At 38.2% G+C, this 20,634-nt stretch overlaps 1 protein-coding gene across 3 annotated transcripts; it reads right to left on the bottom strand.

Annotated features, from left to right (window-relative positions):
* Nucleotides 1-7: 7 nt before the first annotated feature.
* On the bottom strand, nucleotides 8-20,541 carry LOC120729178 (phosphoinositide 3-kinase regulatory subunit 6). 3 transcript variants are annotated; one of them, XM_040024691.1, is made up of 21 exons: nucleotides 20,171-20,541; nucleotides 10,822-10,906; nucleotides 10,613-10,717; nucleotides 10,129-10,220; nucleotides 9,824-9,892; nucleotides 9,211-9,343; nucleotides 8,906-8,975; nucleotides 8,587-8,785; nucleotides 7,610-7,757; nucleotides 6,583-6,669; nucleotides 5,474-5,717; nucleotides 4,928-5,215; nucleotides 4,150-4,249; nucleotides 3,804-3,926; nucleotides 3,001-3,108; nucleotides 2,751-2,853; nucleotides 2,594-2,658; nucleotides 2,299-2,389; nucleotides 2,150-2,211; nucleotides 1,849-1,958; nucleotides 8-1,649 (listed from the first exon to the last, which is right to left on the bottom strand). In XM_040024691.1, the coding sequence occupies exons 2-21, from the start codon at nucleotides 10,868-10,870 to the stop codon at nucleotides 1,493-1,495; spliced, it is 2,403 nt and encodes an 800-aa protein (XP_039880625.1). In that variant the 5' UTR covers nucleotides 10,871-10,906; nucleotides 20,171-20,541; the 3' UTR covers nucleotides 8-1,492. The 3 variants fall into 3 exon arrangements, with proteins under 3 accessions (XP_039880625.1, XP_039880626.1, XP_039880627.1); XM_040024692.1 differs by lacking the exon at nucleotides 20,171-20,541 and adding an exon at nucleotides 14,434-19,867; XM_040024693.1 differs by lacking the exon at nucleotides 20,171-20,541 and adding an exon at nucleotides 11,798-12,315.
* Nucleotides 20,542-20,634: the final 93 nt, after the last annotated feature.

The raw sequence follows: 20,634 nt of genomic DNA, 5'->3' as shown, positions 1-20,634 counted from the left end.
CTCCAAGTTAAAAAAAACTAAATTTATTTTACACAATCACGGTTATTTACACAATTACATTTGGAACCATACTTAATATATGATATATAAGAAAATAATGTGCAAAATATATCATGATTTTCAAACTTGTGATTTTACCCAGCAATGCTATTTGACACACATACACACACTTGATTTTTTTTTTTTTGCCACATACATAGTAACGCATCTTTTCCATTTCCTGAGTTTGAGACCTTTGCCCCCCAGACTCACACCTATAGCCACACAATCTTTTTGCATCAACATCTGAAGCATCAGATCTCAAACATCCATACATCTAGAACTCAGAGCATATCGTATGATGACTGTATGTCACACGGATGTTTCTACAATTATGACATATACAGTAATTACAATTACATAGTAACATGTTGTACACCTCACACAACGTTTTTCCTAAAATAAATTGACCAACAATTATGCAGTTTTAGTGCAACTTATCTACTTCATCTAACACAGTGCAGTACGTGGATTGGGCTTAGGGGTAATTTTCACACTTAAGTAGACTGGAGACATTTACTGACCACTGTTTAGCTGTTTGTCACATACATTACAAGGCAGGCAAACTGTAATCTGTCACTTCTGTTTGGTAGACAGTAGCTGCGCGTGCTGTTTTTTTTTTTTGTAGTAATATCTGACATTGCACATTGTTTTAGTTTTTACAGTGTGAGTCTAGAATTCAAAAAAGCTCCCAAACACTAAACCAAAAACTACAGTAAACAGTAGCACCCTATTAACAGCTTACATTATGTAACACGTATATGGATAAAAAGGTATTTGAAAGATTGTGTCAGGACAAAAGCAAGAGGGAGCGACAGCTGTCATCGTACCAGCTTTTCAATAATTTGAATATTTCAGTAGGTGACAGGTCATGTTTGTCAGCATTCTTGTGTGTATACTGTGTGTGTTTGTGTGTGTGTGTGTCAAAGAAGCAGTAAACGGTAGTGTCTATGAAGTAGAGCAACTGTTACAAAATCAGATCTGCTCCACTAAGTGATAGCTTTTTGAAGCAAAATTTCCAGATTGCCGAGTTTTTATTATGCCACATGACTGTTGATCCAAATACTCATCAGCTACGTGTTTTTGCTTGTTGCTGATCTCTCCACTGTCAGAGACAACATACTCTGGAATTATTCCGGCTGGCACAGCAGGATATTCAAAAGGAATGAACACCGTCAGGTTTAATCATAACCCGCAGTAAAAAAAAAAGTTGTCCTGTGACTATAAAAGCAGCCTACAGGTTATTTCATTAACTGCAAAAGTTGACACTAGTACTGCCAGTCAATGTGCCACTCATTTCAGATTGATGGAGTGAAACTCTAGTTTCGGAAGCAGCTCATCATGACTCAGAGGTGATTTCTATTCATTTGCTGGATTAGATGTTTAAAAGAGAGAAAGGTCATTGCCACTGCCACAACTACTAAAAGTGTCTCTGTGGGGTCACTTCATCACATCAGTTGATGATGCCAGCAAATGTATTAATTGGCAGAGGAAGTCCTTTGTTCATGTACTTGCTCAGTCCAGCATCTTTATCCTCTTCCAACTTGTATTTGGACCTCATTGTTTTCTGGACACAGTATCCTGGATCCACACAGGGCGAGACCTCGATGCTAAAACAAAAACATATTTAACATGGAGATCAGTTTGGACTGCGTGGAAACTAATTAGCTCCTGAACCAACTGCAGCTCTCTTTTACCAACTAGTACTGTTGTAGTTGTTAGCAATGTAGCATCACACATTTTTTCCCTTTACCAATGAGACACCAAGCAAAATACACTGACAATACAACTTAGACTACACTCTTTTACCTCTGCACATTTCTGTAGGTCCTGGAATCATCTCTGTCCAGTATAACAGTGAAAGAACGTCTCTCCAAAGTGCGAATTTTAATGTTGCTGGTTCGAAACTTTGGCGGCTCCTGCAAAATAATGCACTTTGTTAAAAAATATTTGCACATATATACATATATATATATGTATATATACATACATACATATATATATATATATATACATATATATATATGTATGTATATATACATACATACATATATATATATATATACATACACACATATATATATATGCTTGTGGTATCTGGTCAACTCACCACAGTGTTGTTTTTCGTCTTTACGGAGGTTTCGTTTATCATCAGTGTCAGACAGTTTAGATCTACGACATAAAGGATAAGAAAACACAGAACTTAAAAACGTATTGACAAAACTACTGAAAGCATGACTCATTGAGAAAATTCTGCACCTTCTGCTTCATTGGAAGGAATGGCATTGATCCGAGCACCTGTCATCCTGACCGAAATCCCTTCATCGATGTCACGGCCACTTAATGTCACCTGCACTCATACAGAACCACGACACAAACAAGTGAGAATGAGTGGTTATGCATTCACACAAATGCATCAACACAAGCTACAGAATCAGGAGTGGGAAATTTTTCAGCACATCTTCTGGTAACTGTTAAGAAGTTTGGCTAAACTAGCACTAATAGCAATCCCAGAAGGAAACAGGGGGTTCCCCCGAAAAAAAATGAAATTTACCTTTCTGTAATTCATTGAGACCATAGCTCCGCATACCTCCCCCGAGCTCTTCCTGTGTTTATCTCCTTGTTGGTTAGAGGAATGTGGTTAAACTTGACTGTGCACAGTTACAGTAAAGCATAGAATACTGGGAAAAACACTTCTAAGAACAATTTACCTCTAACTGACGCAGCGATATGCCTGAATTCAGGGAACTCCATGTCCAGATGGGTAAGAAACACTTCCTCCACTGGCTCCTTCGTCATGATGTTGAATGAGATCTAATGGAAATGACACAACGTTTAAAAAATTTGTTTATATTTGAAAAAAGACACTGACAATGCTCACATGCATTGTGTTGAATAAATTTTGTTTTCACTGAAGAAAAGAAGAAAAAAAAAGACCACAAAGAAAATATGTAATGTTACCTTAACAAAGTAGATAGCAAAGTAGACCGGCTGCTGACCAGTACGGACATAATAGGAAATTATATCAGAGATGAAGGGCTCTTTTTGCCTCTCGTTGCTTGCTTGTTGCTATAGAAAACAAAAGACCTGTAAAATTAACCTGACTGCACAATGTTGTAACTGCATAGTCATTTTGATTGCACATCAACTGTATCTGAAATAGATGTCACTAAATAGTCCACGAAAGGCAGGAAATGCAACAGCGCTTGTTAATTTTGGTACTATGCTGAAGCTACTGTTCTTTAAGTTGACAGTTTCCGAGTTTGTGTTTCAGTTTGAACTCTTATGCACCATACGAACCCAAAGCGATGGCATATAAAACTTTATTTTACATATAAATTTAATCTAAGTATGAGGAAAAGAAAGAAGGAAATAGCTTTGCCAGAGTATACTGAGAAGTTTCTGCAACGAAGAAACTTCTTAGTTTTTCAAATGCCAAACTCACATCAAACAATGAACTGTAACAGTAGTTTACATGCATGTATATCACTGTTCATTTTCCAGTTTCAGAAGTCTTCTATTTCCTGTTTGAGTTTACAGAGCAGTGTCAAGAAATCTTTGATATAAGCTTACTTTACTTGTGGTTTCAGTGAAATCAACATATTTATTTTCCTCACAGTATGTTATGCAATGCAATTTCCTGTGCTTTACCTCAAGCACTCCAACACACACACTGCCACTGTCTACAGTAATTCTCCACTCTCATTTAGTTATACATTTTAAGTATCTAACAAAACCCTGCTTTTAAATATGTTTTATCGTACCATTTTAGCCAGGTTGGGAATCATTCTACCCAAGCTCTTGATGTTGCAGTTGTACCATGGGTCAACGTTGCTCAAATAGGAACCAAGAGTGCAGGAATCCCCCTTGGATTGTTGGTGGTTTTCCTACAAACAAGGAACATGGAATTGAAACCATAAATACCTTAAATGTGGCTCATTACATCAAAGCACCAATCCACTACTGCAAAGAATAAACTAAACTTTGTGAATACGAAGTTTCACATACTGATCTTCTGGTTAAACAGAAGCCATTCAGTTTTTTTTATCTTTTGAGGTTTGTTATTTACCAAATAATCAGTGGTGTGCTGAAAAGAGGAAGTTCCCTTACTTTAACTGGGGAGCTGGGACTCCTGGGACTGCAAACAGGGATGTAGTAAAACTGGAGGTCGACTTTCATTGTGAGAAAAAGCCTTCGTGCTTCCCTTTTTCTGCAAAAGCAAACCAGAGATTCATGAGGAGTTTTACAAAAAATTACAAATTGTAATTCAAGATTTGATGTAACGATTTTCCTCCTACTGTAGCTTCCTATTGCTGTTATGACATCATTTTATTTCATTTTTCAGTTAATGTACCTGCACAACTGTCACACAGTTAAAATATGTTCCCTAAAATAGAAAGAGCGGCCATTGTTATACTACAACAAACACATTTAACATCACACAGAAATACAGTTTGCTTATATCCTCTATTTGAATAATCTGAGCTTCTCATGCTTACTTTAATTTTTCTCTGTAAAAAGACATTCCAGGTACTGCGTACTTAATCTAGTGAGAAAAAACCGCAAACAAACACTGACCAGTAAAGTCATGAGAAAGAAAACCTATGTAGCTACATGTAGATTTAAACCACAAGAGACAGTTCCCAGCTGCATCTGTTTAGACACTGCTAAATTTGCTCTGTTGGTTTCTGTCTCGAAAGTGACTACAGTATAGCGTAATAAAGTAGCAGAAATCATAAATGAGGTGTCACAGCTTGCAGTAGCAAACAAATAAAAGCTATATATTTGGCCACATAAGAACCTAGAATACTAAAAGCGCCAAAGCAAAATTGGTCAATGCATCGTCATCAAAAACTGTATTCATTGTGTGATGTGAGTAGTCCCTCACCTGAAGAAGTAATAGGCTTTAGCTAGGCGGCCCAGCACCCTATCAGTCCCCATGATGACTATTCTGGCAGTAAGTTGTCTCTGCTGCTTGGAGAAGGGGTTGTGCATCACACTGCTTCCTGCTCTTCTCTGCAAAGTCATCCCTCTTCTTCCTCCCCTCCCTCCACTTCCTCCCGCTCCTGTGAGGCTTGCCTGGTCCTCCATATTTTCCTGTATCAGCACCATACTGTCTTTTACGCTTGGTTTCATTTTGATGCCTCCGCGCCTCAACAGTTTTGAGTCTTGCTCACTGGAACAAGAAGGTATGAGCATTAAATCATTGTATGAACGCTTCCTACAGTATGCATGCTGTTGATGAGGACCTTTAAGTACAACCATATTTCACATGACTTTGGGGGCAATTTACATGAAATACTGTGGCTCAAAAGCATGCTTTGGAAAACAGACCAGAGTTTTGCACTATGCTACAGTACAAAACCTGCATATTAAACCATGCAAACTACAATGAAACTTGTTATTATGACGAAATAGAAATGATTAGATTTACTTTTTGGATTGTTCCCATGGTCCAGTCATGCTGACGGCATCCAAAGATGGCAGTTGGGACGGCTCAGTGCTGGGCGGCAGGTCCCTTTCAATACCGCTGTCGTTGGACATAATGGAAAAGCGCGTCATGTCACATGGCATCATGTCAATGGGCGATTCACCCAACTCGGGGTCCTCCTGCTCTTCAATGATGGAGAACTGTTCTGACATGGAACTGGATCGAAGCCACTTGGCCAGCTCTCGCCCTGTCAACAGTTTGAATATTTGTTATGCACATGCAATACAGATAATGTTACTCATATGGAGTCATATAGACTCATATACACTGAGCTACAGTATGTGAGTCCTTTCAATAAATGTCACATCTGGTCTTACCGCATTACTTACTGACAGTTGTCATACTTTTGTCTACACAATCACATGACTACTTCAGATGCTGCTTTAAGTCACATCTTCAACAAACTAGTTTCCCAATTATGTGTGAATCTTTCAGTAGGAGTCCTTAGTTGTGCTCAGAGAGGTATTCTCTATTGTGCCAGACTGCAGTGTACACATTTAGTTTTAATTTAAAAATCATTTAAAATTTCAATAAACATACACTCGCTTCAGCTATAGTCACTCTGAGGGCTCCACTGATTCAGTTCAATATGGGCTTAAATGATGTTGTTGCATTAAGTGTGTTAATCTCTGATAAGTGAAATCAACGTTAATTAATGTTCAGTGTCAGACTGACTCTTGTAGTTTGACTTTACTGGTTTCAGGTATATTAAAAAGTGTTATTTGGTAACTGAATGAAATCATATCTGCACTAACTATTTAAAAAAGCTTCTCTTTCTCAATAAGCTTTGATTTGGACTGAAATTTTAACCATTACTGTTGCGAGAAAGGACAAAAGGTAGATTCGTGGAACAAAACCAAACTTGGCATCATGTTTCTAGTATCAAACAAGGAAGCAATTCAGCAAAGATATAAAAACATATTTTTTCCCCTTAAGTCAGATGATGGATTTTTTTATTTTTGGTGTATCACCCAAGTCTCGGCCTAATTCATCTCAGCTTACTGTTTGCAACAACATCCTCTAGAGTCCTGCCAGCATTAAGAGACACTCACAAATATCCAGATCCGCTGTCCACAGGTGGAAGCTCATCTCTGGGTTAGGAAGAGGGCAGTCACATAGTGGTCCACCAGACAATGGTTCTGCAACACACACAGCGGAAAGCAGAGAGAGGAAGAGACCAAAACTGTCACAATGAATATTTAAAAAAGCACTCGCTAACTCTACAACTTCCTCTGTGTAAACACCCCTGTCTATCCTTCAGTGTTCCAGCTGTGATGAAGCCAGGGCAGATTCATCAGATAAACCGATGTGATAACAGCAGGGAAAAGAGTGTCATGAAAATGTATACCTGGAAATACTAATAATACATACAGCTGACTTTACACATTGGCCATGGGGGAAACAGCTAAACAGAAGGTCGTGTTTGATCTTAGCAACAGGCGATGAATCCAGGCCACATTGTTATATAAAACATGTCCATCAGAGATAATGCTTGAAAAATACACTGACTGGTTTACAGTTCACAGCTTGGTTAGACTGAGATTTGGCCCTTTTAATGTTGAGATGCTTTGGAAACACCAAATGAAGAGCTTCTGTCATACAGTTTGCAACAACTTAATTTCTACACTCGTTCATTTTTGTTGATTCTCCTGCTATAATTACAACCCAACAAAGCCCTAGAAACTTGCAAAGGTCTACTTTTCCCAACCACAATACTTTTTGAAATGTGACACTGCAGGCATTTTTGATGCCATGCTTAAGATGGTTAAATAAGGGTAGTTAGGACTATAAAGACTATAAATTATACATGTGCACCTTCTTTCTACTTCATGGAGACTGTAATTACTATTTTTATCAATTAATATCAAGAGAGCAGGTACACCAGATGTTATCACTTCTTGATTTTTCATTTTCCATTTGGCTTCTGCCTCTTGATGTGACTGTGGTTCTTGAACTTCTTCCACTTTCTTTCATGTCTACCTAAACCTGTAAGTTCATGTATGACTCAGACAGACGAACCTTGCCCAACAGAAATGTGGTCTGGCACAGCTCTGCATTTGCTTTTCAGAGAAATCCTACCTGAGTCTGCATTGGCAAGAATCTCGTTGTACAGCTGGAGAAGACGGCTCCTCAGCACTCCCCCCTCCCCTCTGACGCCCTCCTCCAAGCTCTGCTCTAGCAACGCCAACACTTCCTGAAAATATGGCTCAACTTCTTGCCCCATGTCCTGTTGCAAAACAGACAAACAACTGACTGAACACACACGCTCTCGGGAAAATAAACATATACAGATGATGTATTCATAGCAAAGAGGTGAGAGGTCATAAATGTGCGTATGCCTGCCCCCTGTGTGTGTTCTGCTGAGGTGCTATCTTAGGACCGGTGCCAGGAGACATTTCCACCATGCAGCTCAGAAACAACACCCCGTTATTCATGATGTTTGGTATGACTCTTACACGATTTTATATCCAGCTGTTATATAAGAGCTCCTTCTTGCCACCAACAGAAACATGATTCAAGCATGTCACTTGAACATGATTGCTTTGTGCACCCTTCATCATTGACTTGAGCCTCCCCACAAGTGTAATACATATTCACGTATGATTTTTTACTTTTAAATTTCCTTATTAATAAAAAATACAGAATATCCTCTTCGTATGACTTACTATTATTAAAAATAAATAATTAAATGGCTTTCTACAGAACCTGTTAAACTCAGCAGTGCTTCCTCAATGCTTTCGCTAGATCGTCATCTTTTCTGCAGTATGTTTACCCAAACATCCGATCTTACTTCCACCAATCACTGACTAATTTCAACTGTAATTCTCAGATAATTTATTCTGCATGAGTGGGGAGAGGGACCAGGATGTGTTCACACTGTGTGAGTCACATTTGGCCTAGATGGTGAAGTTCAAATGAAACAGTGACTTCTATACCAGGTCTAATTAAAAACAAACAAACAAACAAACAAACAAGTGAGGCATATAGAAAATGTCCACATTTAACTTTACACTGCTACAAAACATAACTCCAATAATAAGAACAAGTGTACTGACCTTGAGGGCTTGAGCGAGTTTTGGCCCATGGCAATGCTCATCTCCTAAAGCAGCCTGTATAGAGTGTTGTACCACACTGCGCATGTGATCTAGAGGATTTAGAAATTGACCTGAAGATGTAGCTGATACCTCAAAATCCCCCGACACAACTGTTACCAAGGACTCAGAGAAGACCTCCGGTTCAGCTAAAACAAAAACCCTGCAGATATAAAAAAAAAGACTTAAAGACTGAACAAAGAAGACAGCTAAGGAAATGTAAATATCCAGTTCTAAAAGGGTTTAACTCAATCAATAAGTACATTATTTAGAGTTAACTCACCTCTCTTGGAAGGGATAGTGCACGGTTTTTAATCTCTGCTCAGCTATGACCATCCTCTGGTACATTAGACCTGTAGATTAAAGCAGCATTAAATGGTACTATATGGTTGCAATAATCATAAAAGAGACAGGTATAAATGTCCGTTGATCTTAAGTCCAATGGAAGTGAGTTCCACAATCTTAAAAGCACAATCTCTTTTGACCCTGATCTGCCTCAGCAGCTGTTTAAACATGTTGTTCTAACATATACAAGCTTCTTACCCCATATTTTAAATTCAATCACTATATCAAGGTCAGAAATAATACCTGGAATGAAGCGTTCAGTTTTTATCTGTCTTGTGTAGCTAAGGCCCACAGTGCAATAGGGGTGAGGAAACGTCAGCAGCCTCTTACAGAAGTCGTAAACCCGCTTGTAGAGTTCATCTGGAATATATGCTGTCTGGAATGTCACCATTAAGGACACACACACACACACACACACACACACACACACACACACACACACACACACACAAGGTTTACAATACAAGTAGAAGTCACAACTACAACTTTTCGTTTATGCTTATGAATGATAATTTTCTCAGTGTTGTTAAGTCAATTTGTTCTAGGAATTAAAACACAAAATTCTCAAAATTCTTCTATTAGGTGCTACGGACATTACCATAGTGAAACACACTACTTTACATGCTTTAAAAGCAATGCGTGGTTTTATTTTATTTTTGCAGTCCAGTAAACCACTGTATAAATATTGAAAAGAATAACCACACATATATCAATTAAATGTATTTAGCTAGCTATATTCACGTTAACAAAACCAAGCCTAGAATGCAAACAAACAACAAGAAATAAGTGAATTAACAGAAATAAACAGCTCTTGTGTACCTTTTCACAGAGTACTAATGCGGCAGACAAACCATACCTGGAAAATGGCATACATCAGTGTGTGGAGCAATGGGATGATGCATTTGCGAGAGTCCCATCTCTCCGCCTGCAGAGATAACACATTATATGACAGGGTGCACATATTTCAATAAAATAATCCAATTTCAGTTTCTATGAATCCCAGATAACTGCAGTTTCCTTCGTGTGAAAAGGGAAGCAATTTTTTTTTCAAAACCTCCAGTGTTTGCTGTCAGCATTTGTTGGTTTATGGTGATGTTTTCCTTTAAAATTGTAATTTAAGAGTGTCAATGGTAGTGCTTCAGAGACTTAGAGATCAAGTACCTTTTCCAGCTCCTTTATCAGTAACCACACCAGAGACAAGCTACTTGCAGGATTCTTTTGAACCTTCTTATGAAGCGTCCATCTCAGCATCCCTGCACACACATGCACAAACACACACATGCACGCATGAGCTTTTAACACAGAAAACTAAACACACTCACCAAAGGTGTCAAATTTTTCTCCATACCAGTGCAAATCCAAAAGATGTTGATGACTACCAACAGAATGAGTCATAGTTTTGCTGACATGGCTAAACATTCCACACAGTGCTTACTACTAATACTTACTGGCTTCACTAAATATCTACTCTGAGTGGAAAAGTTTACAAAAAGGAACAGACTTGGTCACAGTAAAAATAATCACATGATGTGGCTCATAGGAAATCTTATACTCAGCTGTAAACACAGACAAACACTATCACATCTTTTACATCTGATATTATTTTTGATAAGGCGATTGAGATTTTTTTCTGGTTTGTTTTTACCTTTGTTGAAACAGTCAGATTGCTGCAGCTGGTCGGTTTCTCTGGGCAGCACAGCCTGGATGCTCCGGTAGAGCTCTGGCTCTGGAACTGTAGGGGAGCCGTCAGCTGATAATAAAAGTTGAGACACTGGGAGTTTAAGTCTGAAAGATTCTGTTTTAAATTTGCATAACTGAGCTTTGTGTATAGTTATTTGAGTGGGTGATCTGTACCTGTAGGCTCCATACTACACATGTTTTTTGAGCTATCCCATAGGGCCATGTTGGTCAGGTCTCACACACATCATGTGTCCATCAGCTGTAGACAGGAAATAGACATGGAAAGTGAGCGTCACTTATGTTCTGTCATGTCTGCGTACAAACACTAAGTGGACAGACAGCCTTTCACTCTGCCTGTCTAAGGGCAGAGTGAAAGGCTTGTTTTAATACCAGCACTGTATGTGTTTTCAGACAGTGACAATACATCTCTATTTCAATGTATCTTCAGAAGAGACATGTTTTGCATTTGTGTATGGTAAGTGTTCAAAGTCTACCTACGTGAACACCTACACACTCACACACCTCACACCACATACTGAAGGTTAACAGATAAAATAATTAGAACTGGTTCCACACGAACAATCTAAAAGCATTAAAAGTGTCTATAATTAATACAGCCTACTTCCCGTGCTTAAGTTACTTACTTTGTAGAAAGTCCCACAAAGGTCTATGAGTCATCTGTAAATCTCCCGTAATACAAATTCATTGTGATATTTGCCCAAGACTGAGAACTAACCACCCATTGTGGCCATGGTTAGTTTAGTTTCAGATCCTTTATGTTCATGATAAATGGTATATGAGATCAGGAAGACAGCCTGTTTTTCAAGGAACTGTTGCAGTTATGGAGACAGCTTGTTATAAATATTTGCTCTCTTCACTACTCAGAAAAATGCTGAATAAAATAACTGCAGCAGAGAAGGAGCAAAAGACGAGAGCATAACATACCAAGACTCACAGAAATAAAAATATGACACAACTAAGTGTTTTCACTTAGAATCTATAGTAGATATCCTCTTAGTATCTAACAAATAAAAACAAAATCTCAAAAACTATATTCTTAGTTTCATACACGATGGCACTATAACCAAAAAGCATCCAAATCCATTTCTAACACACAAAGTAAAATAGAGATAATATAACATAAACTTACCCTGTTCCATATAGGGACAGGCAAATATATCGCCCAAGTCTGCTATATTCACGCACTACACAGGCTGTACTGACATGTAAGTCACAGGAGTCAAAGAGACTGAAAGCGAGCGAGACCGTGAATCACACGCAAGTGAGGACAGCGATTCATTTCTGAATGTATTTCCTTTCGTATGAGGCTAAGAGTTGTGGGCACGAGCTCAGTTACTTTTGGTTACGAAGAAGGGAGGTGTGTGGAGGGGTGTGTGGGTACATGTGCGTGTGTGTGTGTGTGTGTGTGGGGGGGGGGGGGGGGTCTGTGCAGGTTTCTGAAATGAACGTATTTGGATTTGTTTCTATTTTTAGACTTCTTACTCATACCTTGGTTTCTCGCGTTTATAAACTTTTACACCTGCCACTTATTCTTCCATCTCTAAGTTTACCCATTTGACCTTTTTCCTCTCTTTCTCTCTAACACACACACAGACACACAGACTAACACACACACACACACACACACACACACACACACACACACACACACACACACACAGACTAACACACACACACACACACACACACACACACACACACACACACACACACACACACTGATTCAGGTCATTCAACTGAATGGGTCTGTACAATGAAAGGACTTAGTATGATGGATTTAGCCCTGATCCCTCTAAGAAAAGCAGCGTGTTCAAAAACAGTGTTAACAGCGCTGCCTCAGCAGTTCAACGCTGCCTGCTTGACCACAAGTTTCCGGTTGCCTCTACCATGATCACTCTCTTTCTCACTGTCTTTCATTCCCCCTTCTCTCTCTCACTCATTTTTTCTCTTCATAGATCTTCAGCTGTGCAGCTGGCCCCTTTAATACACAGGAGGGCTCAAGATATTATCTTCATTTTTGTGTTTCTCTAAGGTATAAACAAATGCAGACATAAAACTAGCCATGCATGCACATAAACATGCATCGCAAATGCATACATTGGCTCTCACTGACACACGGTTGCAAGTGTAGACTCTATGTTGGCTTTTTCAAGTGAAACCATTAATGCAGTACAGGAGCTGACACATACGTAGCACTTCCTTTCTGTCAAATGAGTGGGCAGACAATGCTCTATATTTAGAGAGAGAGAGAGAAGAGAAAGAGAGAAGTAACTTCAACTCAGAAATAACTTAAAAATAGATGTACCCTATCATTGAGAGCATTTCTAAATATGCAGTTTGGAAATCCCAGTCTGCAATAAATGCACTGCAAAAGGTGAGACGGTGGACTTGTAACTGCGTTACATTGAAATGAAAAAAATGTTCATGATCAAGGCATCGAACTTTAAGTCGTCTTATGTAGTCCTACCAATATCCATTACAATATCCATATATGGTATGTAAATAAATATAAAAGGTTTGTTTACACCTCCTAAAAAACACACTTGTTATTTGGACGTTCAGGTTTCTTCCAAACTATTTTGTATCAAGTGTTCGTTTGCAATCCTCATGCAGCAATATGTCATTTTTTTGACAAAAATATATATGCACAAAAATAATACAATGCTAAAATTTACAACTGCAGACATACACCAGCAAATACCCAATGTTTATTTAAAATGCATAAAATCACAAGATTAAGTCAAGTTAAATTTACCTAACATACATATGATCGTGTGATTTATTACACTCATACTTTTTAGCTGAAACAGAAACAAAGACAGGTAATAAACAAGTAACTACATGCACAAATACTATTCCACTGTAACAACTCACACATATTGTGCCATCAACTTACCACTACCATGGTGCACCTTACAACAAAAAAGCCCTTTTTTCATTTAAGTAGATCACGTGATTGTTTGGTAGAGATGACCACATTCCTACTGTTTGCATAGCTGCTCTGACATTTTCATAGTCTGAAACTTTCATGTATTTAAATTCAGGACTGCCTGTGAATATAGGTAAGTTTGAGTTTATTGTTCTAGTGTTGCAAGTTTTGAAGTTTGGGGTTCATGCTTTAATTTCTTTACTATTCCAATAGCATCTTCTTCTGACAAAGTTGAGTCTTTGATTTAGGAATGAATGAGAATTTCTTTATTAATAAAACCAAAAGCTTTGAAATAAACTTAATTACGTTTAATTTGAATTTAATTAGATTTAATTAAATTAAAGAGTTCCCAAAGATAAAAAAGGTATGCCTTCAGTCTAGATTTGCAAACACTGATGCATAAATCTGATGCCTGAGGTGACTTGGTACAACGGCAGCAAAAGCATGACTCCCTTTTGATAACTGTAATGACTTGCTGTTTTGCAATCCTATATCTAGGATGGTAACTAGTTTTCTCAATTTTTGCTTTGTTTTTTTACTTTATTTCTCTTGACTGACTTCATTGTTTTTAACTGTGTCTCATTCCCATTCATTTTCTCATTACCAAAGCCCAAGGTGTATAAACAGTCCGGTTTTCAGCTTAGTTCCAACTTCACATGTTGTACTTCCTGTGTTTTTGCTGCGTTGTTCTGGATATATTATCACCATGTCCACAATAAAGCACATTCTGGCCCTGCCAATTTCACTGAAACCTTACAAATAACCCAAACAGTTAATAATTAAATTTTTTATAAAAAAAAAGTAGGTCAATATAGAGGTCCCATCCTGTCACTTACCTTTTGGCCTCATGCCAGTGACATAAATTTCCCCATGAGTGTTGACAATTTACGGTTAATGCCATTCAGTTCCTGATTACATTACAGTACACAACTGTCTACACCTTTCTTGTACAAGCAGTCATTGGCAAACGTTGCAGTGGTCAGCTGAAGCCTCGGACGGTGCTACCTAACAGAAAACAGGAGCGCTCATTTCCGTTGAGGCACACTGCAGACATCTCAGAAAACAGGAAGGGCCTGACAGCACTGTGTGGAAGTGTGCTCATAGAGCAAGAGAAAGGTGGTGTTTAGATGCATGCAGGGGAGGTGAGGCTATATGTGTGTCTGCTTGATTGGAAATCCCCAACCTAGGATAGCTTAGGGTCTTTTGACAGACACAGGTTTAATCGTCTCTCACATCAGAGTTGGACAGAGTGCAACAGTACGTATCTGCACAATTTTACCCACAAGTAGACAACAAGTAATACCTGAAAAACAAGTGTGGAGTGACATCTTTTGGACTCGTTCACATAAATATTAATGCGTGTGGTACAGTGAGTTATCACTTACAGTAAAAAGCATAAACAAGTTCCTTGACTTCTTTTTTCTTTTCAGGAAAAAAAGACATAGTGTAAAGTCCCACTGAAGTCAATTAAGAAAAATAAAGTAAAACCCAAAGCAAAAATTGAGAAAACTAGTTATCAGAATAACACAGGAAATGGACAACAATACAACCCAGAATAGACACTGATTGTCTGTTACTTTGTTCTACGTGTGAATTACTTCACATTGAGCAACAAAACAGTCCCTCTCTTCAATAACCAACAGTTTGTCATCTGTGATTACGACAAAGCAAAGGTAACTGAACACTGCTATAATTTTTCAGACACACACCTGCACAAGCAAAAGCTGCAAAGATATTTCAAAAACAGACATGTAATCTTGCATGAGCAACAAGGGATATCAATCAAATTGATTTCCTGCATCAACATAATGGACAATATGCGGAAGTCCTTTTGGGTGCTTGAATGTGCACATGTTTGTGTGTAAACTTGCCCAACAAGGAATTATCTCCTCTTTAGGGGAGATACAAATATTTGCAACAAAACTTTTAGGTTTTTAGTTTCAGATCGGAGGATCTGGTTAAGTTAAGTTAAAGGTTTACATGCACCAGGTATGCCTCTTAGTGTAGTATGCTAGATCCATCAGGCAACAGGAAGCTGGACAAAACAAGACAGAGAGAAGTTTCCCTTAAAGGTCTGCATGTGAGAGTTTGTGTGCGTGTGTCTGGTAAGGCCTTGCCTGTAAGAAGTGGGTCAGTTGGACCACTAGGGTTCATGTGAGGATGTGGCGTTTAGCTTAAATTAGGTAACACGCAAGAACAAGAGTTTTGCAAAAAATTGTATATTTAACCCAAATGACGATGAAAACTAACACTTACTTGTGTGTAGTCACCCATGAACAAATACATCATGCCACGCACAAAGCACTTAAAACATAACTTGTACTGGCTGATATACACAAATTCAGTATTTGCAAACTAGGAACTTTTTGTGCAAAACCCTTAAGGCTACAAGTTTAGCTACACACATTCATAACACTGACTACAGTGTTTTTTTCTGCTTTTCCTCAAAGATTGCTATGAAAGTGAAACTCATCTGAAATATTATTGTTACATTTGTTACATAAGTATTTTGGAACAGTGTTCGCATTCAGTCATACATCTAAATTCATTCAGCTCAATGATCGACAGCTCTGAACACAGACAGCATTACAAGAACAGTACAGCTGTGACCTCAGACAGAAGGCCTGAGGATAACCGGAGCACTGTAGAGAAGTATGAATGATTTATGTTTTTGGTCTTAATGAATAGTAAGCTATTTTTATAGACAGCTAAATCAGCTATTCAATCTTCACATGCAGTTCTGCCATGCTTGTTTGTAAAGACATCTTTAGAAAGAAGCAGCGAATAGGTTTCACATATTTTGTTTGCTTATATAGCCACAAATCAGCTGATTCCCTTACATGGCAACCAAGAAAATAGTCTGGCTGGGTTTCCTAATATTTTACAGTCCTGTCCGTCAAACAGATGAGATGGTATCCCTGCTATCAGTCTATCTGTTTAATCAAGTGCAATGTCTCTCATACACACATGGCTAAAGACTGATTGAAATGTAATAAGAAAATTAATTTTATTCATTGACTGACATAAATGTTTGAGGTATGTGTTAGCAGTGCCCTGATTGAAAGTATATAGCCTATAGGGAGTTTAACTCACATTCATGTTTTGATATATATTTTTTCAATTCAAGCAGTTGTTCTTGCAGTAGTCAGTAATATTACTGCAAAGGTCTCAACAACAAACATTGTTCGTTTGCTGCCCAAGATCACCAGTCTAACCACATATCAGATCTTATTCAGCCACAGTGGGCAAAAATGGGCGACAGTGAATCACAGCAGTAAACTTTGAAAAAGTAAAAAATCTTTCGGGGTAAAGTGACCCGCTGCTACCGCCACAGGATGTGCCAAGTGCGTCACATAAAGAAAAACAGCAGCACAAATAGATCTTCACACATTTGGCTACGATGGAGCCACTACTTTCCAAGGAACCCACAGTTGCAGAACTGTGCCAAGAAGTATTGCCATTTATTTTTATGTCCCTTAAAACAAACAAAAGGGTAGTGTCTCAAAGTGAGGCCCGTCTGCGGCCGTCTGTATTTTGGCATCTGCTATATGTGGAACTAAGTGTGTTTTATAATCACTTTCTGCAAGGTTGTGTTTTTGAATGTTGTGTTTGGGAAAATTCAGCGGTTGTGTGGGCTAACACTGGTCCACAGCTGTATCTGAAAACTATAAAGTGACAAAAAAAACTTTAGAAGTTTCAAAACAGAGCTTTCTCAGTAAAGTTCGCTATCTGAAAATTTACTCTATGAAAAAAACAAGCCGTCATCGCACGCTTGTAGTGCAAAGTGGCACCCTAAAACGCAATGTTTTGTCCAAAAGCGTAACTAGTAGAGATAGTTCACTTACGATAAGGAAAGCCACAAATGCTCAAACGTGTGAAGCTGTTGTTACGAAAGCAGCTGCCATTTTGACCAACTTGTTTTGATTCATTTTAAAGTAAAGTAAAGATTAGGATTTATTTTATTTCCTATTTTCTCTCATATATCTCATATCTCTTATATATCTTTTATTTTTCCAACCTGCTTTAAAAATACACTTTTGTTAATATGTTTATTCAGTTTCCTCAATTTTCTTTTTTATATAACGAGTGACATAGAGTGCACTGTGGTTTGTAGGATGGTATACGACATATGGAAAATACATTATTTCAAGTAACTGGTAGTGGGAAGTCACGCCGTCTGACTATGCTGCAAATTCTTAAATAAGCCGTAGAAGTTAACACAGCCTGAAGATATGTTGGAGGATGTTCTTCCAACTAAATTTAACAGCAGCTATTAAAAGGTTTATTAAGTTGTTTGTGACCCACAACACCTGAAACTACCCAAGTCCTTCCTGCCATGTCTTTAGGTTATGTGTCAAACCAACATGGCTGAGCCAAATTTGGCAAACAGCAAGCCAAATGTATTATATATTTAATTTATTGTATTTTATAATATATTTGTTCCAGAAGAGAGTTCTACATTGTCAAACATTTTTTGTTATTTATTCATTTTACTTTTGCTCCCCACATCACAAAGCTATGACATCACAACATGATCGATCAGTTTCAGTGTTGATCCTGGACCAACAATAATTATGATGATGCAGGAACAATCTTGCCCCATCTTGACACAACTAAGACATTTTCTGTAGCCCATAGCCGCAAACTAAAGTATTTCCTTGAGCACTTTTTTTCCTCCCAAGAATTCTTCTCTGTCTTCAGCATTCCAACCAAACACTTCCCAGCAGAACACAAATGTAATGCATTGTCTCTAGCGCTATCAGTACCCTCATGTGGGCCAGCATTCTGATCTTTAGCTTTTGATCTACTAAACAAAATTAGAGATTATTTTACTGTTAGGATGCCTTTAAGATACATTTCCAAAAATTCTCCCAAATGTTGCCCTTAAGTGGTTGACATTTAAGAACTAAGAGTCCTTTGTGGAGAAACGCCACTACATCAGCACATGACGCTGACCCTGTTTTTATTTCATGGCTTACAGCATGAGCATTATGTAGTTAATTATGTAATTAATTGTTTATTATCGTTATTTTGAACACATTAATAATTGATTACACAATAAGCATATTGGGTAAAGTGTATAATTAATGATTATTATTATCCTTATTAATAGAACTTATATAGGCAAGTTCTATTAAAGTCTATATTTAATGATTAATCATCCTTAAGTTAAATAGGTAAGTTCTGTTCCACTGCTGACAGGAGACAGTTTAAATGCGGTCCTGTGTCTCATGGTGCACCTGTTCTGGTCATCCTCTCAACACTCCAGAACATGTTTCTTGGCTACATTATCTCACTGCAGGCATTTGACTCACCCCAGAAACTGTTTATGAGTGACCGCAGCATTGATACGGTTATCTTTATAATGAACGAAGTGCAACTAATTTTCCTTATTCTGTGTATTTATATTATGATCATTTGTTGTTCATTCCCGCTATTGCAAGATACTCATGAGTTCCCCTTGAACACCGTCCAAACCAAAACCGCGTCAATGAGGTAATAGCCTAAATATTTTAAGCAGTGAAGTCACCCATCCTTGATCTGTCAGTGAAAAACCTCATCCAGTAGCTGACATCAGTAGTCTGATTTTAAGTAACATTACATTTCTTTTTGCTTCACTAGATATTGTTGCACATTTGCTTAGCCAGTGATCACGATTCACAGACAGCCTAAAAAGAGACAATCATCCATTTCCCCCCCTCAAAATAGCTGCTGATTCACTACCCACAAATGACCATCTGCTTTCTTCAACTACAACTAACCATCATTCCACTTAACCCCAAAGTGGTGCCAGGAAGCTCAGATCTAAAACAAGGAAGCTGGAGGAAATGCCGGCTTACTTTTAGACTCAAACAGACACAACAGAGAGCCGGGGCTTCAATCAGATCAGGCACTGTTATCAAAATCTTGCTAATCTTGAAATAAACCGCCGCCCCCCTGTCTTCCCGTGTCACAAGCCAGGATGTGGGGAGGTTTTTGAACAGGCTAGCTTGCACGTAAGAGACTATTCAGAAAATATAGTCGGATTAAAAAAACAACAACACACAGCGCGAGAGAGACCAGGCACTGCAGCTGTCATGAGCAACAGCTACAGAATTTCTTGTCAAATATTTCTGCCTGGAGCTCTACTTTAAAACCACTGACATATCTTATCTCCATATATCACAGTAAGTGTATACTGCTGACAAAATCGTGTACCAGTGTACAAACACAAACAATGTTAAGGCAAAAAAAAGAAAGAAAGAAAGAAAGAAAGAAAGAAAGAAAGAAAGAAAGAAAGAAAAGAAAAGAAAAAAAAAGCCAACATAAACAAAAAAAACATATCTCAAACTTAGCGGCCAATCTCTGAAGTAAAACAACAGCATAAACAATAAAAATACGCAGGCTATTTACAGTTTCACCTTAAACTGAATGCACAACTGCATGCAAATTATTTTTCATCACTTTCAGTATGTTAGCTACAATTTAACAGTCGTCGACACCAACTTTTGCGCGAGTGAGCAGCGGGTTAAGTAAACTAAAAATGTCAGCAGTTGGTGAAACGAAGATATTCTAGCTTTTAGGGAAACTTACCTAAAGTTGAGCTAATGCAGGAAGCTTCATTCGCTCTTCTTAAATTACTGTACTATTTCTGCGTCTCTGTCGCTTCACTCCAGTCATCTGTCTGACAGCAGAACAATCTGCTGACCACGCCCACTGCCCGGAAACCAATCAGAGCGCTTAACCAGAAATGATCATCTAAGCACGAGCCTTCGATAGATGACTAGATAGATGTCACAGATCATAATTGGTGTTTGTGGCAGTAAAGCCATTTTAAACTGTTTAATGCTGGTTTTACATGCATGTCTCTATATAAAGATATATGTGTGAAGGTGCATATCTTTACTTACAGATGACCGCACGGGTGTCGCTGCATTTCAGAGGGTATTCATTTTTACCTCAGATGTGGCATGCAGTATAATATGAAACACTTACAGTTTCAGAGCAGTCCGACGTTGCTCTGTTCATTCACTGTTCATTCATGTTGTAAACGTAGC

This window comes from Simochromis diagramma, unplaced genomic scaffold, assembly GCF_900408965.1.
Source record: "Simochromis diagramma unplaced genomic scaffold, fSimDia1.1 OVJJ01000302.1, whole genome shotgun sequence".
Lineage (NCBI taxonomy): Eukaryota > Metazoa > Chordata > Actinopteri > Cichliformes > Cichlidae > Simochromis > Simochromis diagramma.
Note: the sequence above shows the minus strand (reverse complement) of the source record. Positions and strands in the feature narration are given on the sequence as shown.